Source organism: Vespula pensylvanica, chromosome 11 (assembly GCF_014466175.1).
Source record: "Vespula pensylvanica isolate Volc-1 chromosome 11, ASM1446617v1, whole genome shotgun sequence".
Lineage (NCBI taxonomy): Eukaryota > Metazoa > Arthropoda > Insecta > Hymenoptera > Vespidae > Vespula > Vespula pensylvanica.
In genome coordinates, this window is record NC_057695.1 from 939505 (window position 1) to 962566 (window position 23062).

General features: G+C 37.4%; 1 protein-coding gene across 19 annotated transcripts in view; it reads right to left on the reverse strand.

Moving 5' to 3' along the window:
* The window catches only part of LOC122632993 (tyrosine-protein phosphatase Lar), a 484453-nt gene that overhangs the window by 129073 nt on the left and 332318 nt on the right, over nucleotides 1–23062 (reverse strand). For all 19 annotated transcript variants that reach the window (XM_043820362.1, XM_043820363.1, XM_043820367.1 and 16 more), the window contains 2 exons: nucleotides 11224–11355; nucleotides 7614–7772 (listed from right to left, as the gene is read on the reverse strand). In XM_043820362.1, coding sequence (XP_043676297.1) covers nucleotides 7614–7772; nucleotides 11224–11355 — 291 coding nt within the window. The remainder of the gene's footprint in view (nucleotides 1–7613; nucleotides 7773–11223; nucleotides 11356–23062) is intronic.

A 23062-nucleotide genomic window follows, 5' to 3' on the forward strand; every position in this document is an offset into this window, starting at 1 on the left:
ACCAAACAGAGAAACGATGTGAAAGGTGTAGGGTAGGACGATACAGAAGGTTTCCTAGATACCCGGAGGAAAAATCGAAGGAACAAACAATGAACGTTGAAAGAAGAAAGAGAAAAACAGCTGGCGTGTGAAACAATGCACACAGAAAGAGAGAGAGAGACAGAGAGAGAGAGATGTGTCTCTGACTCTCTGAAGAGAAAAAGAGAAAAAAGAAAAAAAATAAAGAGACAGAAAAAGAAAGAAAGAGAGAGAGAGAGAGAGAGAGAGAGAGAGAGAGAGATCCTTTCGTTCTCTGTTCTTACTCGAGTGGTGTAAATATTGTCCTCTCTATGTCCTCGCAACCCTCACCCCCATGAGTTCAAACACGAGTTTACCTTTTGGTAACGGTACTAAGCCACGGTACTATACAACCCCTTATACATCTCTTTCATTTTTCATTTCGTGAGTACCTTTATTCCTGATTAAGTACGCACACTGTATAATTTGTGAAGCGAGATGATATCTATCCATTAGATCGACACTTTTTTTCTTTCTTTCTTTCTTTTTTGATTTGTTTTCTTTGCTTTTTTTTTATCGTTCCTTTCGTTTCGTTTTCTTTTTTCTTTTTTTTTTTCTTATTTTCCTTCCCATCGTCGATCCCGTACGAATTATTACTTCGTTTTCTTTAAAATTTATTTATTTTCTTTGTATATATATTGGAGAACACTATTATTTGTATTCGTGAGATACGCGACTTAACTTGAAAATAATTTTCAAAACGAATCGAATCGAATTAAGAGAGAAAGAGAGAGAGAGAGAGAGAGAGAGAGAGAGAGAGAAAGGCAGGAGGTAGGAGGAAGTAAATGGTCTAAAAAAGAAAAATATATCGAAGGAAATAATAGATGAATTATCGTGGTCATATCAGGCTGGAAATAGTTCGCCCTCGTTCGTTTAGCGAAAACAAGTAGGGAGAAAGCTTCACTTAGTCCTCGTGAAAATTTCATTTGGGTCTTCGATGAAAGTTGAAATTAAGGTGGTTGGTAGTAAGAGAAATATGGCGGAGGTGGTGGAGGTAATGGATATATGGTCTCGGTCGAAGGATATTCGAAGAAGTTCAATTTATCTCGGGACTTTGATATATTCATGAATGCTGATCGACTGCGAACTTTGCCTTTTATCCTACACACTCATATATATATATATATATATATATATATATATATATATAAATATGTGTGTGTGTGTATACGTATATACCTATATACATTTCACGAAAGTGATTCCTCGTGGGTAGGAGAGAAGAAACGAACTTTTCTCAGAAGATAAATCCGTCCAATGAGATTCGATTTCTTCTCTTTCTCCCTCTTTTTTTTTCTCTCTCTTTCTCTCTTTTATTTTCTGTCGTTGATATAACTACGTAAAAGAAATAAGTCTTTAATAATAAAGAGAAAAATATTGAGAATATTAAGTACGAAATGAAAAGAGAAACTTCTTTTAAATCCCCCTCTCTCTCTCTCTCTCTCTCTCTCTCTCTCTCTCTCTTTTCGTTAAAGAGAAGCAAAAAGAGCCAAATAGTTAAAAGAGATTAGTCTCGAAAAGTAATAGTTGCGATAGGGGAGAACGCTGAATTGGCATCTCTTTTTAATACGATGAAAAAAAAAAAGAGGGAAAAGAAAAAGAAATAAGAAAAAATATATATATAATATATATATATATATATATATATAAAAAGAAAAGGTCCTTAGAAGAAAAGCAGCAGGAAGGAAGGAAGGAAGCTTTATCCTATGTACCTTGTTCCCTTTATCTAAAAGTTTTCTGTGGCCGAAAGAAAACTTTCTTCCTTCCGAGAAGCTCTCTATAGCTTTTTTCTTGGTCCAAGCTCAGCGAATTTTCACTTGGTGAAGAGGGCAATCGGTATTCCAAGGAGTCCTTAACCATAACGTTATCCGATCTCAAGGATGGTTAGTTATCCGAAAGCAACGAGCCGCGAATCCCGAAGATGCGATTCGCGTTTCGTTCAGAATATCGTCGAACTTTCTTCACAAGAAATTCTTGCTTCTTCTTCTTCTTCGTCTTCGTCTTTCCTTCCTTATTTTTTTTCTTTCCTTTTTTTTTTTTTTTTTTTTGCTTACTTTTCTTCCTTCTATCCTCGAAAGCCTTCGAAATTACTCGCAATTTCTCGGATAAAAATATCATAACGAGAGATTGTATACGCATTAAACGAGAAAATTGTTCTCCTCCTTTAGACCACCTTCCTTTCTTCTCTTTCTCCTCTATTCTTTTTTCTTTTTTCTTTTTTCTTTTGTTTTTTCGATAGCCGTTCGACGGAATTTCGGAGGGAAGAATAATTTTGCGGTTAGCAAAAAGTAAAAATAAAGGGGGAAAAGAAGAAGGAGAAGGAGAAGGAGAAAAAAGAAATGGAAAGAGAAGAAAGGGAGAAAGAAAGAGAGCTCACGAAACGTAACGATCTCGGTGGTTACCATGGTTGTGCTCTCTTTATCCTACATGACTTCTCGCGTGCACACGCGTATAGGAAGTAGAAACGGCCGAGATAAACTTGCTACGATAACAAGAGTAGAAGGTAAGAGAGAAGGAGAATAAGAAGGAGAGAACCAAAAAGAGAGAGAGAGAGAGAGAGAGAGAGAGAGAGAGAGAGAAAAGTATCGTGGTGGGATAACCGTGGCCTCTTTCGCGTACCGGCAAATGGTTTTCAGATTTTTACAGGCAAAAGCGTAACGTTGAAATGAAAAGAAATTCAAGAGAGAGAGAGAGAGAGAGAGAGAGAGAGAGAGAGAGAGAGAAAGAGAGAAAGAGAAAGAACAAAAAGAGAAAGAAGAAAAAGGAGAAAAAAAGAGGAAGAGGAAGAGGGAAAAAAGCTCGCTTAGAAAAGATTCCATGAAAATTCTGCACCGACGTTTCTCGTAATGGCCGCTGATTCTTATTTCTTTGCCATTTTCACGAACGACTCGTGTAACTTGCGCTTTGCGTATAAGCCCTTTTTTTTATACTCTCGAAGAAGAAGATGTCTCTAAAGGAAAAGAGAGAGATAGAGATAGAGAGATAGAGATAGAGAGAGAGAGAGAGAGGGGTTGTAGTCGAATAACAGTTTGCTGTTGACTCGGCCGATTAATTTGCGTGAAACAACTTCTGGCCTCTTTCGCGTAGACTGGTAGAATTAAAAGATTCGTGTATCAAACGTTAAATACGGATTAGATATATTTTATGCGTTTCTTCGCGTCTGTCGATCGATTAAAAAATTTTTACAAGTATATAATATATATAATATACAAGGCGATACGATCGTTACGAATATCGTATGCTTTTGTTCTTTCTTTTTCTTGACAACAAGGACAATTTTGTTGTCCTTGTTCTCATTGTTTTCTTTTGTATTTATTTAAAAAGAAGAAAAGAAAAGAAAGGAGAAATTATTTGACAAGATTGAAAAAAGAGAAAGAAACGATATATATATATATATATATATATATATATATATATCGCGTCGAGACGTAGTAATTAATTAATATGATTAATGGTGTTTTATACGAGTATTAAAATAGATAACGAAAAAGAAGAGAAGAAAAAAAGGGAGGGACAAAAATATTTCGTTTCTAGCATCGTTGCGATCCATCAACAATTATTTTATTTATCAACGATAAGAGTCTTTTCGCGTTTTTTTTTTTTCTTTTTTTCTTTTTTTGACATGCTTTCGAACGAACGTAAAATCGAGCTGGACGTAACGTTGGTACGGGAGAGAGGATTCGTTGAGAGGAGTTCGTCGGTTATCTCGAACCTCGGAGACGATAAAATCGTGAACGTTATCGTGATAAAAATACGCGGCCGCGATATTTTCTGTCGGGCGATCTCGCAGCCCGTTGACATCGAATACGTGTGGCGATTCGAGCGAAAGTCGATCGTTGATCGCGTTGCGGCAGTGCGTGCTCGTTCGATCGGCAAAAATTACTCTCTCTTTCTCTTTCTCTCTTTCCCTTTCTCTTCGTGAGGGCGTAAAAGCGTGGATTAAACGATATTTGATGGTAGCAATCTGAGTATAGCGAAAACAAGAGAAAATAAAGAGAGAGAGAGAGAGAGAGAGAGAGAGAGAGAGAGAGAGAGAGAGAAAAGATCAAACGAGTAGAAAATAAAAAAAAATAGAAAGAAAGAAATATATATATATATATATATATATATATGCATGTAAAAATAAATTAATATAAAATTTGAAACATTTTTTCTTTTTCAATAAAACAAACGATTGCGATCAACACTAAGCATGATTAAAACAGTGCTACAGATTGTTAATTATAGTTAAACTTGTTCTATGTTCTCTCTTACTTTCTCTGTCTCTCTCAATTTGTTTCGGTATCTCTCGTTACATTCGTATATTACACATTCGTTACATCATTACATGCTTCGGTTAACGATAAATCCGATTATATCGTTTATAACGACGTGGCTTTGATATGTATGGTATATGATCATGGTATATGATGATATCGATAGATTCAATAATGAGGTTACAGGGTCGTGGTTATTGTACTACCCCATGGGATAAAGTTTTATCGTAAACGGCCTTACTGGCTCATATCGATATCGAGAAAAAAGGAAAAAGAAATAATGAAAAAAAAAAAAAAAAAAGAATAAAAAAATAAAATACAAAAAAAAAAAGAATAAAAAACGAAATAAAATAAAAAATATTTATCACGAAAAATTCGAAAAATTTAATTTCCATGGGTAAAGTGGCCGAATAAAATTTCAGGCAACTGTCCTATTCAATTATCCTACGGGATAATTGGATTACTATGTAAAAGAGAACGTTCAAGTAGAGAAAGAAGTCGAAGATATATGATGATGATGATGATGATGATCATAATGATGATGATGATAAGAAAGATAGAGAGAAAGAGAGAGAGAGAGAGAGAGAGAGAGAGAGAGAGAGAGAGAGAGAGAGAGAGAGAGAGAGAGAGAGAAAGGAGATTAAAGTATTTTTTTCCATTTTTTCTTCATTTCGGAACGATCGATAAATAGGAAAATTAATTTTCAAAGACTTTTTTTATATAACACTTTAGATCAAGATACGTGGTTATATAGCCTCGTTACAACCTTTCTATAACTTGCTTCAAAATTTCTATAACTTTCCTTTCCTTCATCTCTCTTTCCTTTTATTTTCTTTTTCTTTCTTTTATTTTCTATAACGGTAGGTACTTCACGATGCATTTTAATCTCTCGTGGCTACGTCAAAACCCTCCGGTACGAATCGATTCGAACAACAGCGACGACAGATAGACAGGCGTCGATCGAAAATTAAAAGCGAGAGGAAAAAAACGTAGTAGTAGAAACGAATAATAAAAATGAAAAGAGAAAGAGAAAGAGAGAGAGAGAGAGAGAGAGAGAGAGAGAGAGAGAGAAGAGAGAGAATCGCAGATAACGATTTCACACCTAAAACATGGGGTGGGGGGAGGGCCATGGCATATTACCGCACCTGTGGGAATGCGTTCACCTGGTCGGTATCAGCTTTATAACAAATAAATTGAAATCGCGAAAGAGAGAATCGAATGTGAGTGTTGTACGTGATTTACGAGCTGAAACCGTACTGGCCGATGGAAAAACGGCATTGACACGAGATACTCGCCGATATCGTGAGAGTGCGAAAAAGTAGGCGAAAGGATAAATAGAGAAAAAGAGAGAGAGAGAGAGAGAGAGAGAGAGAGAGAGAGAGAGAGAAGAAAAGTAATACCAACGAGAATAAGCTTGGCTTTGATAGAAAAAAAAAAAAAAGAGAAGGGTAAACGGAAAGAGACGTGAGAGGATGGCAAGGGGTGAGAGTATGGGAAGAAGAAAAAAGTAAGAAAAAATTGAAAAATCGACTAAACGTAAAAGAGGAACGTTCGACGATTGGCGCCAATTTCAAGCGTTTATTTTTTTCTTTCTTTTTTTTTTTTGCTTCTCTCTCTCTCTTATTCTTTCTTCGATCCATTTTTTTCTCAGTTCGGCCACCTATCGTTCTCTCTCTCTCTCTCTCTCTCTCTCTTTCTCTTTCTTTCTTTCTTTCTTTCTTTCTTTTTTTCTCTCTTTCCTCGTATCGAAAATAGAACACCGAGAAACAACGGCGCAAAAAAATATCCCTCGAAGCGAAGTTAGAATCGAATTAAAAAAGCTGCCCGAGCCAATTAAGGCATTTCGTAAAAGTTTAAGAGATTCTTTACGCGGGAGAGGCCAAGCTTTTTCTCGATGCGCGTTCAGAGAAGGAGAGAAGGAGAAAGAGAGAGAGAGAGAGAGAGAGAGAGGGAGGAAGAAAGAGATAGAGAGAGAAAGAGATGGCTTTACCTTCTTCCTCCTTCTCCATTAAGGGCCATTAAGCTGCTCGTTCTACCATATAAACAGAAAACGAGGAAAAGGAAAGGAAAGCCAGAAAAGAAAAAACATAGAGAAAGAGAGGGAAAGAGAGAAAAAGAGAGAGAGAGAGAGAGAGAGAGAGAGAGAGAGAGAGAGAGAGAATAAAGAAGAGGAAATGAAAGAGAGGGAACAAGTTAAAAGGTAGAGAGTATGATCCTCCTTTAATTACGAATATAAGAAGAACAATGCAAAAAATCTTGCGACATTTTTTTTATCCCATTTCTTTTCTTTTCTTTCCTTTTTTTTCTTTTTTTAATTTTTATTTGTTTTATTTCCCCTTTCAAGTAACTACGAACAAATCCTAATAGATATTTTCTTTTTCTAGCGCTCGTTAAAAAGTCATTACGTACATTTTTTTCTTTTTTTTTTCTTTCGGAAAGTATTAAAAATAAATCTACTCTCTCATTTCTTTAATCTCAGAAATATCGATCTATGTACATACCTCCTACCAATGCAAATTTCTACGCTCGAGAGAAAGATCGACAGATAATGGGAGAGAGTGAATGAGAGAGAAAGAAAGAGAGAGAGAGAGAGAGAGAGATAAAGAGAAAGGTACCATTTAAGAAGGAGACTTAAATCAGTAAATAGTTTTAAAGCTGTTATCCCCATTGAATCCAGTGGGAACTCGGAAATTTCGGTTCAAGTCTTTGCGTTTCCCTTTTGCCTTTCGCCGAGCCCTTCTAAACTGGTGGCAGCTGTTCCGAAAGCCCTTTTCAAATATTAAACACCGACTTCGTTCACTTCCCCTAGCCCTTACACTCCTTTCTCTCTCTCTCTCTCTCTCTCTCTCTCTCTCTCTCTCTCTCTCTCTCTTTCTCTACACGCTGCTCTCAGCTCTTGATAACATTAATAGCTGTCAGATAGCGTCATCCAAAGAAAATTGTGTTAAACAAAGACGGATACGAACGGAGATAGAGAGAAAGATAGAGATAGAGAGATAGAGAGAGAGAGGAAAAAAAATAAAAGGTGGAAGAAATTTCCTCCTCGTGAAAATTTTTCTAAATAAACTCTTAAGCTGAATCTGGGGTACTTAACGCGATTAATGAATTTGTTAGAAGTAAAAAAGAGGGTGGATTTAACCCGTTCGCCATTAAAAAAAAAAAAAAAATAAAAAAAAAAGGTGAATCTCCTCGTCCACCCACATTGAGTCTTATTTCTCAATTTTTTCTCTCATTTTTTTTTTCTCTCATTTTTCTTTTTTTTTTTTGCAAACGAAATAAATTCCACAACAATGGACTTACCTTCGTAAACGGTGAGTTGGGCCTCGGCGGAAACCGCATCGCCGACTCCGTTTTCCGCAACGCATTCGTATGTTGTACTGTCTCGTGCTGTTTTGACAGGTTCGATCCGTAGTAAAGCTCCATGCTCGTAGGTATGTACTAGGTATCGTGACTGGGATTCTGCAACAGTAGTAAAGCGATCGTGAGTCGAGAAAATAAAGTATAACGATAAGTACATAAGATATATGTATACTCGTATACGCGTGTATATCTCTGTCTGTATTTGTTAGCGTGTGATAAACGAGAAACGTCGTGTCGTTAAACATCTCCTTACGGTTTTCGCATCGGGGAAAGTAAAACAAAAGAAGAAAAAAAAGAAAAAAGAAAAAAAGGCCGTGCAACGAATAATAGTTATGAAAAAAAATATATATAACAAATCAATGAAAAAAGGAAAAAAATGAATCAATCAATCAATAAACAAATAAATAAGAAAACGATGGAAAAATGAAAAAAAGAAAAAAGAAGAAAAAGGAAAAAGGAGTTTACCAGTCGGGCAACGAATAATGGTTACAAAAAAAATATATATATATATATAGAACAAATCAATGAAAAAAAAAAGTGAATGAATGAATGAATGAATGAATGAATGAATAAGTAAGAGAATGATGAAAAAATGAGATTAAAAAAAAAAAAAGAGAGGAAAGGAAGAATAAAAATGTAAGAAGATAAATAGATAAATAAAAAAGAAAAGTTGAGTGAGAGAGAAAACAAAGGTGTACGATGAAGAAAGAAAAAGAGAGAGAGAGAGAGAGATATAATGTGATAGAGAGGGAGAGAGAGAGAGAGAGAGACCGAGTGTCGGATGTTGAAAAATAGAACTAATGGGACGAAGAGATCGAGTTAACTGGATCGACGGCGAACGATCTACAAGATTGCACGAGAAGGTTCGAAGCAGTTACAAGCTATCATCTTCCTCCCACGAGATTAACGAGCTACCTGCCGCCGACTGCTTCGCTTGCCTGCATACGATAAGTGGATTGACAAATGCGATTTCACGTGATTATCCAACCTTCGATGATCCTCATAGGATTAGTTCGAAGGCAGTTACTCCGCAAGCAAAGCGGATAAAGATAGAGATAGAGATAGAGATAGAGATAGAGAGAGAGAGAGAGAGAGAGAAACTTGCTAGAATATTCTCCGGTCAATCTCGTTAAATTCACACTCTTTTTCTTTTCTCTTTCCTTTTCCATTATTTTTCTATATCGTTTTGTTCGTAGATATCAAAAACGATCGATCGATGATTCTACTTGTAATCGTTCAAGTAAACGTTAAACGCGCACGTTTAATAAATTTCATGAAAAAGAAGTAAAATGGAAATCGCAAATTATTGATTCATGTACAATGATGTGTACAATGATTATGCAGATTTCATGGTTAAGTAATTCGTTATTTTGACTTATTGAAATTAGATAGGTTTGTTGATATAAAAGAAGAAAAAAAATTTGTCATGAATTCGTTGTTGTATTTCCTCGTAAAATAATAATGTTTCGTTGAACGTATTAAAATAAAAAGAAGAACGAAACAAAATAAAAAAAAAGAAAAAAAAAAAAAAACAAGAAAGAAGCTTCGTAAATGCTATAAATGTTGATACGATAAATTCAATATTATACTACCTACTTTATCCTTTTTTTCTTTCACCTTTGAGAAAAAGAAATAAAAACGTCGTTATCAATCGTACGTTATCAATCGTTTAATAAAATTAACCGGAGAACGATGTATCCATCCATGCATCCATACATACGTACATACATACATATGTAGTAAATATCTATACGTATATACGGAGAGAACGAACCTACGAAAGGTAAGCGATAATGTGTTCGTTCTGGAAACTCTTGTACGTGCTTGACATCTACGTAGTATGGTGTTTAGTGTGTTCAATGTGTAACGGTACGCGCGACGAGCCAAAGTACCCTGGTAACTCGAAACGATATACAGATAAATCAATAGTCGACTGTACGTACCACGCGTACATGCATACGTACATTACATAGATACATACATACATAGAAACATAGATAGATACATACGTACATAGTACTCTCGAGACTCCTGAAAATAATGAACCAAAACTGGAACTCGGAAGGGAACTCGTACTTTCAGAGAAGAGAAGAGGGACACAGTGTGAGAGAGAGAGAGAAAGAGAGAGAGAGAGAGAGAGAGAGAGATACAAATATATGTATATATATATATATATATATATATATATATATACTCTTTCACTATAGTAGCTTCGTATTGTTCAGAGTCCCACGAACAACTGACTATCTATTGTTTACTTCGACACGGAATACTAGGGTGGCTCTTAAGCTAATGTTTACATTCAGATTCGTATGGTGCGTATTACTTACGCACGCATACGTACGCGTTACAAGAATACACATCCATATACACGTATTATATAGCCACATATACACATACATACACGCGAGTCAGACATATACGCGGGATATAAATATTATTATGCAACGTTTACGTTGACCGTTGAAATAATTATATTATTATCATTCGACGACTTCTCGAGAAATATTGCATAGTATTTGCATAGATGGAAAATAGACGCATCTACGTACATAATATACATACATGTATCTATTTAATGTCAATGGAAATTATGATTACGAATGTTTATCTTCGACCGTTCGTAATTTATTAAAATGATAAACGAAAGAAAATGTCGATGAATAAAAAGAAGGAGAAAGAAAGATAGAGAGAGAGATAGCATAGTTTGGTTGTCTCGAAAATTACGGAAACAACACCTGCCACGTCTCACCTGCACACCCTCGACACTCGACACTCGACACTCGACACTCGGTGTGCAAGAAGAGCAAGCAAGTGCGAAATCTAATTCGGAAGAGACAGATTGCACTTGTAAAATAGAGAGAGAGAGAGAATGAGAGAGGAGTGATTGCCGGGTTGCTCGCGAAATACCCTCCTATCTGTCGTGAGTTTATCGTCGAGTAAAAAAGAAAAAAAAAAAGAAAGAAAAAGAAAAAGAGAAAAAAGAGAGAGAGAGAGAGAGAGAGAGATCAATGCTCGGTCGAATTTCAAAAGGATAGGATTGAAGAAAAAGCGTAGAAACAAAAAAATAAATAAATAAAAAAAAAAAAAGAAAATGAAAAGAACGAAGACAGAGTTCCTTAATCTCTCAATGGAATTTTCATTGAACCGTTCGGCATTATTCCGATCGTAGATTTCGTAGCTCGAGCTTTTTCTCGAGGCCTCGAGAAAAGTTTCATTTCGAGCGGCGAATACGCAACGCAGGATCAGTCGATCGGAGTAATGTAAGAGAAGGAAGAGAGAAAGAGAGAGGAGAGAAAAAAGAGAGAGTCGAGTAGAACAGAGAGTAGAAGAGCTAGTGGTCCGATGGTTGCTCTCGAAAGGGGCCACTTTTTAGCGGAAGTTATCGAAGAAGAGGAAGAAGAATAGGTGAGGATGGAAAGAGAAAAAGATAAGAGGAAGTAAAATACAAAATGAAACAAAAAATAAAGGAAAAAGAAAAAAGAAAGAAGAAAAATAGGAAAAAGAAATTAAAGAAGAAAAAGAAGAAGAAGAAGGAGATTAGACTTACGCGAAATTCTCTTGCCGTTTTTCCTCCAGTGTATTTGCGGGGGTGGTGCTCCCTGAGCCGTGCAAAAGAAACTCGCTATTCCACCTGCCTTCACCTGCTGCGATTGAGGCCTCACCAGGATCGTCGGTGGATCTACGAACAGAGAACAAAAAAAAAGAACGTTTCGATCAGTAAACGAGAGACTTTTAATAAGGGTTTCTTTTTTCTTTTTTTTTTTTTTTTTTTTTACAGAACGAAAGTGAAAAATGAAAAGGATATAACAAAGGGGTTTAGCGAGTTTTGTTGGCGGAATACAAAAAAAAAAAAGAAAAAAATCTAGAAAAACAAATAATTCATCCTCCCCCTTTAGCGCGCGATAGGAGAAAGAGAGATGGCTATACGTACGATCGATCTGTCATCGATCGATACTTGAATCAATTTACTCGTCGCTTTAATTCCATAATTTTTTCATTTCTTTTATTTTCTTTTCTTTTTTTTTTTTTCACAACTCCCTTTCTACTTCTCTCTTTTGTTAACGTTTCGATATTAGGTATTAACGTAGGATAGATCTCGTATAAACGAATTACAATCGAACGTGGAAAAAGAATGAATTAATACCGGTGCCTGCTATATCTTTTACAACAATAAAACAAAAGATGAAAAAAGAAATAGAAAAAGATAAAGATAAAGAGAGAGAGAGAGAGAGAGAGAGAGAGAGAGAGAGAGAATAATGAAAATACAAAAAAAGAAAATAAAAAATAAAAAAAAAAAAGAAAAAAGAAAAATTCTTTCAACCACAGCGGCGATAGAACAGATCCAGAGAGAGAGAGAGAGAAAGACACAGAGAAAAAGAGAGAAAGAGAATCAGAAAATTGGCTTTCGGTTATACGAAGGTATCGCGGTTGACACGCTAATCGATGAAACGAGACGGCTTCAAAAATCGATTCTCAGAATCGTTTGGAAGGACGAAAGCACCGGACGATTTTATCGACGCCGGACACAGCCGGCCGGACGCGGCTACTCACGGGGTTGGCCCATTCTCTTTCTCTCTCTTTCTCTCCCTCTCTCTTCCTCTCTCTCTTTTGGTGAGCGAAATTAGTGGGATTTAGTGCGGCGGAAAGTCCAAACTACCTCGCCACGCTTTTACCCACGAATAAAGAGACGGCCGCGGCAAGATGGATGAACGCGACGCCATCCTTTGTCAGGACTGCGTGGTTTCCATCCCCATTCCACATCCCCCCTCCTGTTCCCTCTCTCCTTTCTCTTTCCATTCTCAACCTCTCTTTCCAGTCACGAAACGACAAGAGAGAGAGAGAGAGAGAGAGAGAGACGATTTCAGTTTATATATGCATATATACACATTACACACATGTGTGTGTGTGTGTGTGTGTAAGAGAAAGAGATAGAAGTAGATAAAGATAGAGAAATGTAGTGGAAAAAGGAAAACGACGAGAAGAGTGAAAGAGCATCGAGATAACTGAGAGGGGATAAAGAGAGTAAAGATACGATGATATCTGGAACGAGAAAAGAAATAAGAGAGAGAGAGAGAGAGGGAGAGAGAGAGAGAGAGGGAGATATGAAGAAAATGATTAGTAGAAGTAAAGTAGTAAATTGGTTTCGAGAATTGACAGGGCGAGAACTACCGAAATCGATGGTAAACGTTTATGAACATTTTTCCACAATAGTAGCCGTTTAAATGAATATGCGTAAAGTAGCATCCGCCGCACATCGCCGGTGAATGAAGAGAAAAGCGCTTGTTGCCAGAGGTTTGTTGGATGTGTATGCATGCGCTTTTTATCTCATCATTTTATTGTCGAATACGTCTCTCTCTCTCTCTCTCTCTCTCTCTCTCTCTCTCTCTCTCTCTTATATATATATATATATATATATATATATAAATATATTTCTCTTTCTATCTCTTGCTCTTTCTCTTTCTCTCTCTTTATCTCCATTTCGTTTCACAATGGAACGCCACGAAAGGATTTTATTGTTTGGCTCCCGCTCAGGATAATGGATGATAATAAAACGTGATTCCCGGTGCGAAGTGCCGAAAGAACAGTTTTATATCAACGATTCGCGCGCTTCGAACTCATTCGAATGTCAAATTCTATGTACATAGGTATGTATGTATGTGTGTATGTATGCATGCATGTATGTATGTATGTATGTATGTATGTATCTATGTATGATGTACGTATATATATCTTTTTCTTTCTCTCTCTCTCTCTGTAGCGCGTAGACGAAAAATATCGACTCGACGTCATTAAAATACACCTTCGAGACACCATAAAACGTCTTGGAATTGTTCTATCGCAATAGTCGTCTCTCCTTTTTCGAGTATCTATAAAATCAATTTTATTGGACGTTTTTTCCTTCTACGTCTCTTTTTCCGTCTCTCTTTCTCTCTTTCTCTTTCTTCTTTTCTTTCTCTTTTTTTTTCTGGATTAAATCGAAAAGATAATTTTGCGAACGTCACGTCACGTCATGGAATACGTAATCGTAGAGAACGAATTGTAAAATTCATTATCGCGTAACGAAGGAACTACGTTTTGATTCCAATTTATATTTTCGTTAACCCAGATGGTTCTCGATGAAGAAACAAAATACAGAATATTGTGTACGTACGTGACAAAACGGATATTTCGATGATTCGTGAAAAATTTTGACCGATGTTTAATAATGTCGAAAACATTCAATAAACTATAGTATTTTCCTGTCTCGATCTATATGGATCGTTTGTTATATCATTATCTAATGGGATACGAGATACGTTTCGTGCTTGGATCACGATTTCGAAATAAACTAAACATTATTTCTATCTATCATGACACAGTTTATAATATTTGATCGAATCGTATTCATGGAAAATTTATATTTATATTTATGTATATACATACATACGCACATATACATATACGTACTTCACTATAAAGAGAAAATGTGCATTGTGAATTCGAACAAATTGCTGCCATTCGTTCGCAACAAGTCCATTAGTCGATTACGTTTATTCTACTTTGTTCGTTTCTCTCGAAAGCACGAAGATGAAGAAAATACGGTCAATAATCGAGAAATTCATTCGATCGGACGTGTCGAGAAAATTTTTTTTTGATTCTAGCATTTATATAAAAAGAAGAGAAATGAATAGAAAAAAAGGAAATTAAAAAAAAAAGAAAGAAAGAAAAAAAAAAAAAAAAGGAAAATAAAAACGATCTATCAGATGTAACGAGTCAAATAATTCTTGTTACATCTCTCTCTCTCTTATTCGATTCTTCATATTTCTGTGCTTTTTCCATGAATCATTTAAATAACCTATGAAGAGATAGATATCTAGCACCAAAACGACTTTTCGAAATTGACGATCGCGTAAAGAGGATAAACACGATTCTGGTCCGACGACGATGAAATTAATTATTTTCACGTTCGATACGGTAAGCAATGGTGAATAGCGTCTATCTGGGTCGAAGTATCGCGCTTACAAAAATATCGAGTTGCTCTTCGACCATACCAAAGGGGATGAGGGGGTAGGATTGGGATCGTGGTCGTGGTCGTGGTCCTATAGGGGGAGGTGAGAGGGAGAAGGGAGCAACGTGAAAGAGGTAATGCCTGAGAAAAGGTGAGAGCGACGATAAAACTCATTTTCGAAAATTTCAACGTGGTGTAATGGCGTGAGCTCGTTCATTCGAGCTAGCTAGCTAGCTAGCTAGCTCAGTTGGCCTCGATCGAGCCATTTCGTTCTAAATAGCTTCGAAGACTCTTTCGACATTACGGAGAATCCTTTATGGAGTAAGACCACGCTAGCATGGAGCTACACAAGAGAGAGAGAGAGAGAGAGAGAGAGAGAGAGAGAGAGAGAGAGATCGAGGTCAAGCTATGCTCGTTAAAATGTTAGTATGTATATGACCGAAAGAACAGGGTCACCGTATGTATGTATCCAAAGCTTAACAATTTTCCGAACGTCTTTATTCCTCTCTTCCGATCTTTACTAGAATCATCTTCTAATAATAGAAAAAAGAAAAAAAAAAGAAAATGAAAAAAATGGAAGAAGGATCGTGCGAGATACGTATCATGAAATCGTTAGATCGAGAATAGAGAAAAATTTGCATGACGATCCTTAACGCTTCTTCACAAAGACGATTGAAAAATTTTCCGATATTCGTCTTCGAAAAATAATAATTCAACGAATATAGAAAATAGATAGGTATACATGTGTGTGTTTGTATTTTTATGTATGTATGTATATATATATATATATATATATATATATATATATATATAAAGAAAACACGATGAACGCGGTAATAGGATCTTTCTCTCTCTTTCTCTTTCTTTCTTTCTCTCTCTGTCTCATCCCTCTCTTTTACCCCTTCCCATCATCCCTTGTTGATCTACGAGTCTCGAATAATAAAACGTGAACGAACGGAATACAAATGGAATCGAATGGTAGGGAAACGTGAAACGCCGAATTAAATCAGCGAATTACATTGCGAATGATAATTCCACTCATTAAAAGTCGCCTTTATAACGCGCGTGTATGTGTGTGTGTGTGTGTGTGTGTGTGTCTATATATACATATAGATACGTTCATAGATCCGTAGAAATATATGTATTAATTTGTTTTTCGATTTATATAACGATAGTTTCGTTATCATTAATTATGAAAACATTACGAACGATAGCCATGATTCTTCGAAAATAATCTTTCCAATAGTAAGATACGAATCGTTTTGGGTGGTGTTCGATTTGTTTTAGTTTTAAGAGGGGGTGTAATAAAGTGTGAAAGAGAGAGAGAGAGAGAGAGAGAGAGAGAGAGAAAGAGAGAGAGGTGGAAGTGGATAAGATACAAGGTGTTAGAGAGAGAAAGAGAGAGAAAATAGAAAAATAAAAAGGTCTTTGAAAAAGGTAGCGCGCGTGCCGGTGTTGTTTTAGGCAGAGACGTAAGGAGAGAGAGAGAGAGAGAGAGAGAGAGAGAGAGAGAGAGAGAGAGAGAGAGAGAGAGAGAGAGAGAGAGAGAGAGAGAGAGAATGAACGAGAGCGAATAGTAAAAGTGCTGGTAAAAGGACAACTCTGAGTGTACACAAAGATTAAACGCCAACGAAAATTAGATTGCGAAACGCAAGGCATGCCGGTGTCGCTTGCATTCCGTAAAATGAATGTCCCACCATTTTCAGACGTATTCTCCAGACGAAGGTTGAAATATACGAGGAAAGTATGGGTAGGAGAGGAAGGGAAGCAGCGTTGTACGATAGCTTGAGAAACGCATAAAACGTTAATAGAACTTATTATATTTATGAAATATAAAATAAAATATGTTAATACGATCGTACTCGTGGAATTATAATTATATCTTCAACTATGCGACGAGTAAAAAATATTAAAACGAGGAGTATGATAATTGATAAGAAAATTATATTTCAGAGAGAGAGAAAGAGAAAGAGAGAAAGAGAGAGACGTTTATATATATATATATATATATATATATATATATGTAGGAGCACATAGATATTTACTATCTAATAAAAAGATCGCTTTTAATTAACGATAGGAAGACCTTAAGATATATATATATATATATTTTTAGGATTTTAAAAGAGAGAAAGAGAGAGAGAGAGAGAGAGAGAAAGTTTAATATTTCATACTTAAGTTTTCCTCCCATAAGTTTTGGATTTCATGTAAACTCGTTCATGAAAATTCTCTAGCTCGTGAAGAAAAAGTTTAACGAAGTCGAAAGAGACGACGACGACGACGACGACGAAAACGAGGACGATGAGGACGACGACGACGAGGACGAGGACGACGAGGACGAGGACGAGGACGAGGACGAGGATGAGGACGACGGTCGGTACCGTTTTAACAGGTTAGTTGCATATTACCAAGTAGGTAGGTATGCTTTATGTACGCCGCGGTGCTTCGTAATTGAAAAAGTAGCCGATAACGTGGCAATCTGCATGCGATTTAAATAAAATTACGCGACTTTTGATCACGACGACGTCGGCATTTGGCCGACGCGTTATTCCGCGTTATCGGATTCATTATTAGAGATAATAACTACGATGCCAGCGGATAATAGAAGAGTTTGTCGAGGAGGAGGAGAAGGGAAGATGAAAAACAAAGAAAGAAAGAAAGAAAGAAAGAAAGAAAGAAACGCGAAAAAATGACAGACAGATAGACAGACAGCAGATAAACGGATAAACAGATATACGGAAAGAGACGTAGAGAAGGAAAGAGAGAGAGAGAGAGAGAGAGATAGAGAAGATAGGTCAAACAGATGGACAGAAAGAAAAAACGAAGATAGAGAGAAAGATATAATAAAAAGGAAGAAAGAGACAGATGGACGGACAGTGAGACAGACGACGAATGGATGGATATAGAGACATATAGACAAATATATATATATATACACAGTTGGTGAAGGAAATATCGAATCGATATCGAACGAGCGATTAATTAGCGTGAAAGTGCGTAAACGCGGAAAGTACAGGGGTAACATTTTGCCGCGAAGCGAGCAAACGAGAACTAGATCCCCGCAAGCTGTTACACGGCACGTTATTACCCAAAAACGCAAAACAATTATACAATAACGCGTTATCGCCCCCGCTGGAATATTTCATCGCGACGAACTACTGCGCGCGTGCTTGCTTGCTTGCTTTCGTTCGTTCGTTCGTTCGTTCGTTCGTTTCCATACGTAGAAAATATAGAGAAGGGTGAGTACGGAAGATGGCTGTGGAAGCGAGGTTGGGATTGTGAAAGTGGTGAAGAGGGTGGTACAAGGGTAGAAGTGGAGTGAGATGATGGTGAGGGTGGGGGTAGAAACGATCGGTCCCCGAGTAACGGGGCACGTGTCACGGACGGAGGACGAGGGTGCGTAAATGTGGACGACTGGCCAGCCGACTGGTTGGTCGGCCTCGTTTATGGAAACGAAACGGATGGTAATTACGAATCGAGGGGGGTAGTCGTTTTGAATAGCCAGCTCTTCTCTCTCTCTCTCTCTCTCTCTCTCTATTCTACTCTACTATACTGTACTATACTATACTATACTACCATCGTTGAATTCGAAAGAGGAACCGGCTCGCGCGAATTTCTCTCGTACGAATTTTCGACGTTCCGAGGATCCGGTCGATATGCTGCGCGGCGTGGCGCTGCAATTTCCGATGCAGCTGCAGCTTGCCCACCAACTCTCTCTCTCTCTCTCTCTCTCTCTTTCTCTCTCTCTCGACCGTTCATCGATTGTAAACGTGCGATGGTCTAACGATGATGTTCGCCCAACGGAAAAGTAGGATACAACGTACGCCCACGCGAAAGAGAGGGAAAGAGAAATGGAGAAACGAGTGTAAATTCCGAGAACAGGTCTGCTTTATCATAAATAATTACACGAACCTTATCAACATTTTCGTGTATCGAAATACATGCCAGCATTCCGGCAAACGAACCGATTTCGTCGTTTCGTCATTACTTTTCGTTCCCTCGGCAGGAACGGCAAATATTAATTTAATTTAAATGGGATTCCCTCCGCTTCGTGCTTTCCTACGTTTTCCTTCCGTCGATCGAGGTTAAGCGGAGGAGGAGAGAGAGAGAGAAGGGAGTAAAAGGGAATCGTTCGCTCGCCTACGAAATTTCAATTGGATTCCAGAGTAAGCATGAAAAAAAAAAAGAAAAGAAACAAAAAGAAAAGAAAATACAAAAAATATTGATTCTTAAGCGCTTCCCCTTTTAAATCCGACTCATCATCATTTCTAAATAATTAACGCATTTTTGCTTCTTCTTTGTTACGTTCCTTTTTTCTCTCCTTCTCTCTCTCTCTCTCTCTCTCTCTCTCTCTCTTTTTCTTCTTCTTTATTTATAACATCTACTTATTAGTGTCATACAGTAATAAGGTCGATTCTATAATTTCGAAATAGATGAGAATATTTAATACCGATATCGAATATTATCGTTTCGCGGCGAGTTGTCGTACGAACGGGGAACATCATTATTAGCGATTATTATTTAAACGGATTTCCTGGTTCATTAGATACTCTCGTATAAACGCGCATCGATTTACTTACTCGCCGTTTCGACTTCGGTCTCTTCATCGGATCGAAAAGCTATTAAAACAACGAGTCGTACGGATTAATTACGATTTCCCGAACGAGAGCTGGCATCAATGATCGATGCTCGTTGAAAGATAAGCTTGGAAAATATACGTATGTAGGTATGTATGTATATCTCTGTAGAATAAGAGGAAGATTATTTTCATGGCGATCCATCGATCGATCGATCCTACTGTACGTAAAATTGTACGTTCGTTCGTTCGTTCGTTCGTTCGTTCGTTCGTTCGTTAAATTCGAGGATTCGTATATCGTTCGATCTAGGAATATTTAAAAGATCGAATGTACTTTTGAAGGAAGAGTATAATAAAATATGGTGATTCGATTAATGAAAAAGACGTCGGGATATTTTTTTCTAACAAACTCTGCACGCGTTCGCACACACGATGTTCGTTCTCTCTTCTACCGACCGGTTAGAACCGACGACAAATCGATAATATCACAATGGAAAAATTACTAGCGTAGGAAGCTTAACTCGAACGGTCGCGTTAATCGAGTTTTACCACTCTGCCGACATACTCCCTGTACGAGCCGCGTACCTGGAAATAATTCGATAAATAAAATTCAGACGCGAACAATAATCCGTTTGGTCGCGCGTCTACCCTTAATTGAAAGCTCGAGATACGTTTACGTTCTTCAATATACATATACATATATATATATATATATATATATATATATACATACATATAACTATGTACCTATGTACATACTACAGAACGTAATAGTCCTACTACGTTCCATACACACAAACATATACAATCCATTACTACCACCAATTCTTTCAGTTCTCTTTTTTCCCTTGTTTCTTCTTTTTATCAACGAAACGCAACGAACTCAACGACGACGACGACGACGACGACGACGACGACGACGACGACGACGACGACGACGACGACGTCGGCAAAATTTCAATTTATTCTCCTTTGGAATTAAAGCGTCCATTACACCGTAACTTCATCTCTACCGCCTCGAGCTCCGCTTTACCGCCACTCATTTCCCCCCACCCACTACTTCTCAACCCTCTCCGCACTCTCTCCAAGCGTACTTTTCCTCGTCGTCACCTCGGTTGCTCTTTCTTCTGCGATAAAGTTAAAACCCACCAACACGGCACGGGTTTCCTAGTAGTAGCAACAGTAACGGTTCTGCAACAGCAGCCAGGCCTTCCTTGCTTACCACCACGTTCTCTTTCTTTCTCTCTCTCTCTCTCTCTCACTCTCTCTCTCTCTCTCTTTCTCTATCTATCCTCAACCTCGTTCACCGACTGAAAAGCGACTCGATCTCTTCGTACCACTACACTACTACTACTTCTACTACTACTACAATTCAACCTTCGTTACTCTACTACCACCGTTAAAACTACAACTCCACGTTAGAGAGTCGCGATTTGTCTCTTCCAGGATTATCCCGCGCTTTTCTACTTTCCTTTAATGAGATAAACAATGATAGTCAACGCGCAGAAAGAAGAAAAAGGAGAGAAACGGACTTTCCTCGATGTCTTCTTTAACCTCTCTCCTTCTTATGCCACGTTTCTCATTAACTTTGCGCTTTGTTCATCTAACCGGGCGAGTTAGAATCGTTCCGCAATAATTAATAAAGGAATGTTGGAGGGTAGGTATTGTTCGTCTTGTAGAAAATTAGTCGAGCTTCTTTGTAAACGTTTTGTTTTTTTTTTCTTTCCTTCTTTTTTCTATTTTCCTCTCTCTTTTTTCTTTCTTCTCTTTTCTTCCTTGCAAATCTCAACAACGAATCTTTTTTAACGATTATAATGAATGAATGAATGAATGAATGAATGAATGAATGAATGAATGAATGAAATGTTTCTTGTCAAAGATCAAATACGTTAGACTACAGCTAATAGTTTTTTGAAATAAATTTATATTTCATACGAATAAGCGAGTATGAACGAACGAACGAACGAACGAACGATCGAATGACTATAATTTTTCCTTTCAAAGATCAAACGCGTCCGATCGTAACCAATAGTATTTTTCAACTGAACATACTCTCGTATAGTAGAGTTTTTTTTCTCAACGTTCCATTCCATTTTTGTTTCTTTTTCTTTTTTTTTTTTTTTTGCAAATCTTTGCAAATCTCACGAAAAGAACCTTTGTTTTTTTTTTAATCCTGAATACGGAATCGAGAACGATTATAATGAACGAATAAATGAATCGATTAATTAACGTACGAACGAACGAACGAACGAAATTTTTCTTATCAAGTATGAAACCCCTCCGATCGATTTGTGTTGTAAAAAGAGAAAGAGAAAAAAAAATGATCCTCGAAGAATTGATCCTTGAAAGAAAATACTGGTATTACAATCAAGAGAAATAGGTATTACGATGATTAATCCAGGTTACCGTGTTCACCAAGCTCAACCTGAATTTCGCGGCCGCTGAATCGATGTTTTGAACTCGGACTTCGCTTTTGAAGCCGCGTGCACCACGCGAGCTCGAACATAGTTTGGATAATGATCACGAAAGCATAGAAAGCCGCGTCGCACGCGTGCCGCGTCTTCGAATAATTCTGCTGCTCGGCTATTATGCGGCTGACCTCTCATTCCCTCGATAACACAAATACATAGACGAAAGAGAGAGAGAGAGAGAGAGAGAGAGAGAGATCTATCTGTATTATCTATCTCTTTCTCTCTCGTATATGAACGAGATAATATAGAGAGAAACATTGAGATCATCGAGTTTCGACGTGCTTTACTCGGTGCACTCATCGTTGATGGGACTCGTTGATTTCTATGACATTTTCGCACGTGCCTCATAGAAAGAGAAAGATAGAGATAGGATGCATAGAGAAAGATATATATATGTGTATGTGTGTGTGTGTGTGTGTATATAGGAAGGTAAGAGGAACTTCGTACGGAATAGTACAAGTAGGCTTTTGATACGTATGCAAAGCGATTGTGTTTAACCAACTTCTCGACTAGAATTTCCATTAGACTAGGACGACACGAGAATAAAGAGAGAAGAGAGAGAGAGAGAGAGAGAGAGAGAGAGTGCAATGAGAGAAGGAGAATCGTAGATATTTTGGTGAGACCGAAATCGTCGAATGATTTCGAATCAACGCGTCTGGTAGCCCGAATAATTCAATTTGAATATGTATATCGGTTCTGCAGCGGCCTATACGCGAAAACGAGTACGAGCTTACACGTCAACGAGTGAGTGAATGAGTGAGTGAGTGAGTGAGTGAGTGAGTGAGTGAGTGCTTTCCATAGTAGTTCGATCCTTGCAAACTATTTACACGGTTCACTGACTGGTACCGAGTTCGATCCTGGTCGAGAAGCTCCTTTGCACACGGAAAACGATCATTATTTTTTTTTCTCTTCTTCTTCCTCTTTTTTTCTATTCTCTTTCTCTTTCTCTCTCTCTCTTTTTTGTTTTATATATATATATATGTGTGTGTGTGTGTGTGTGTATGGGTGTGTATGTCTGCACGAACCGCACGATCACATATACGATTTCTCGCGAGATGAATCAAACTCGAAATTGATTATCGATTCTTCGGGTATTCGCTTGAACAAGTGAAAGATAATACGGCGTTTAATATGGGAGAGTAATTAAGAAAAGTAAAAGATGATTGTATGGGTAATTTGACAGAGTGAGAAAGATAGATAGATAGATAGATAAATAGAGAGAGAGAGAGAGAGAGAGAGAGAGAGAGAGAGAAAAGGATGAATAGAGCGTAATAAGAGAAAAAGTGAAAATAATAAGGCCGACTAAGATAAAACTACATACTTTGTAGAGCTGCCTTTAGAAATGTAGGAA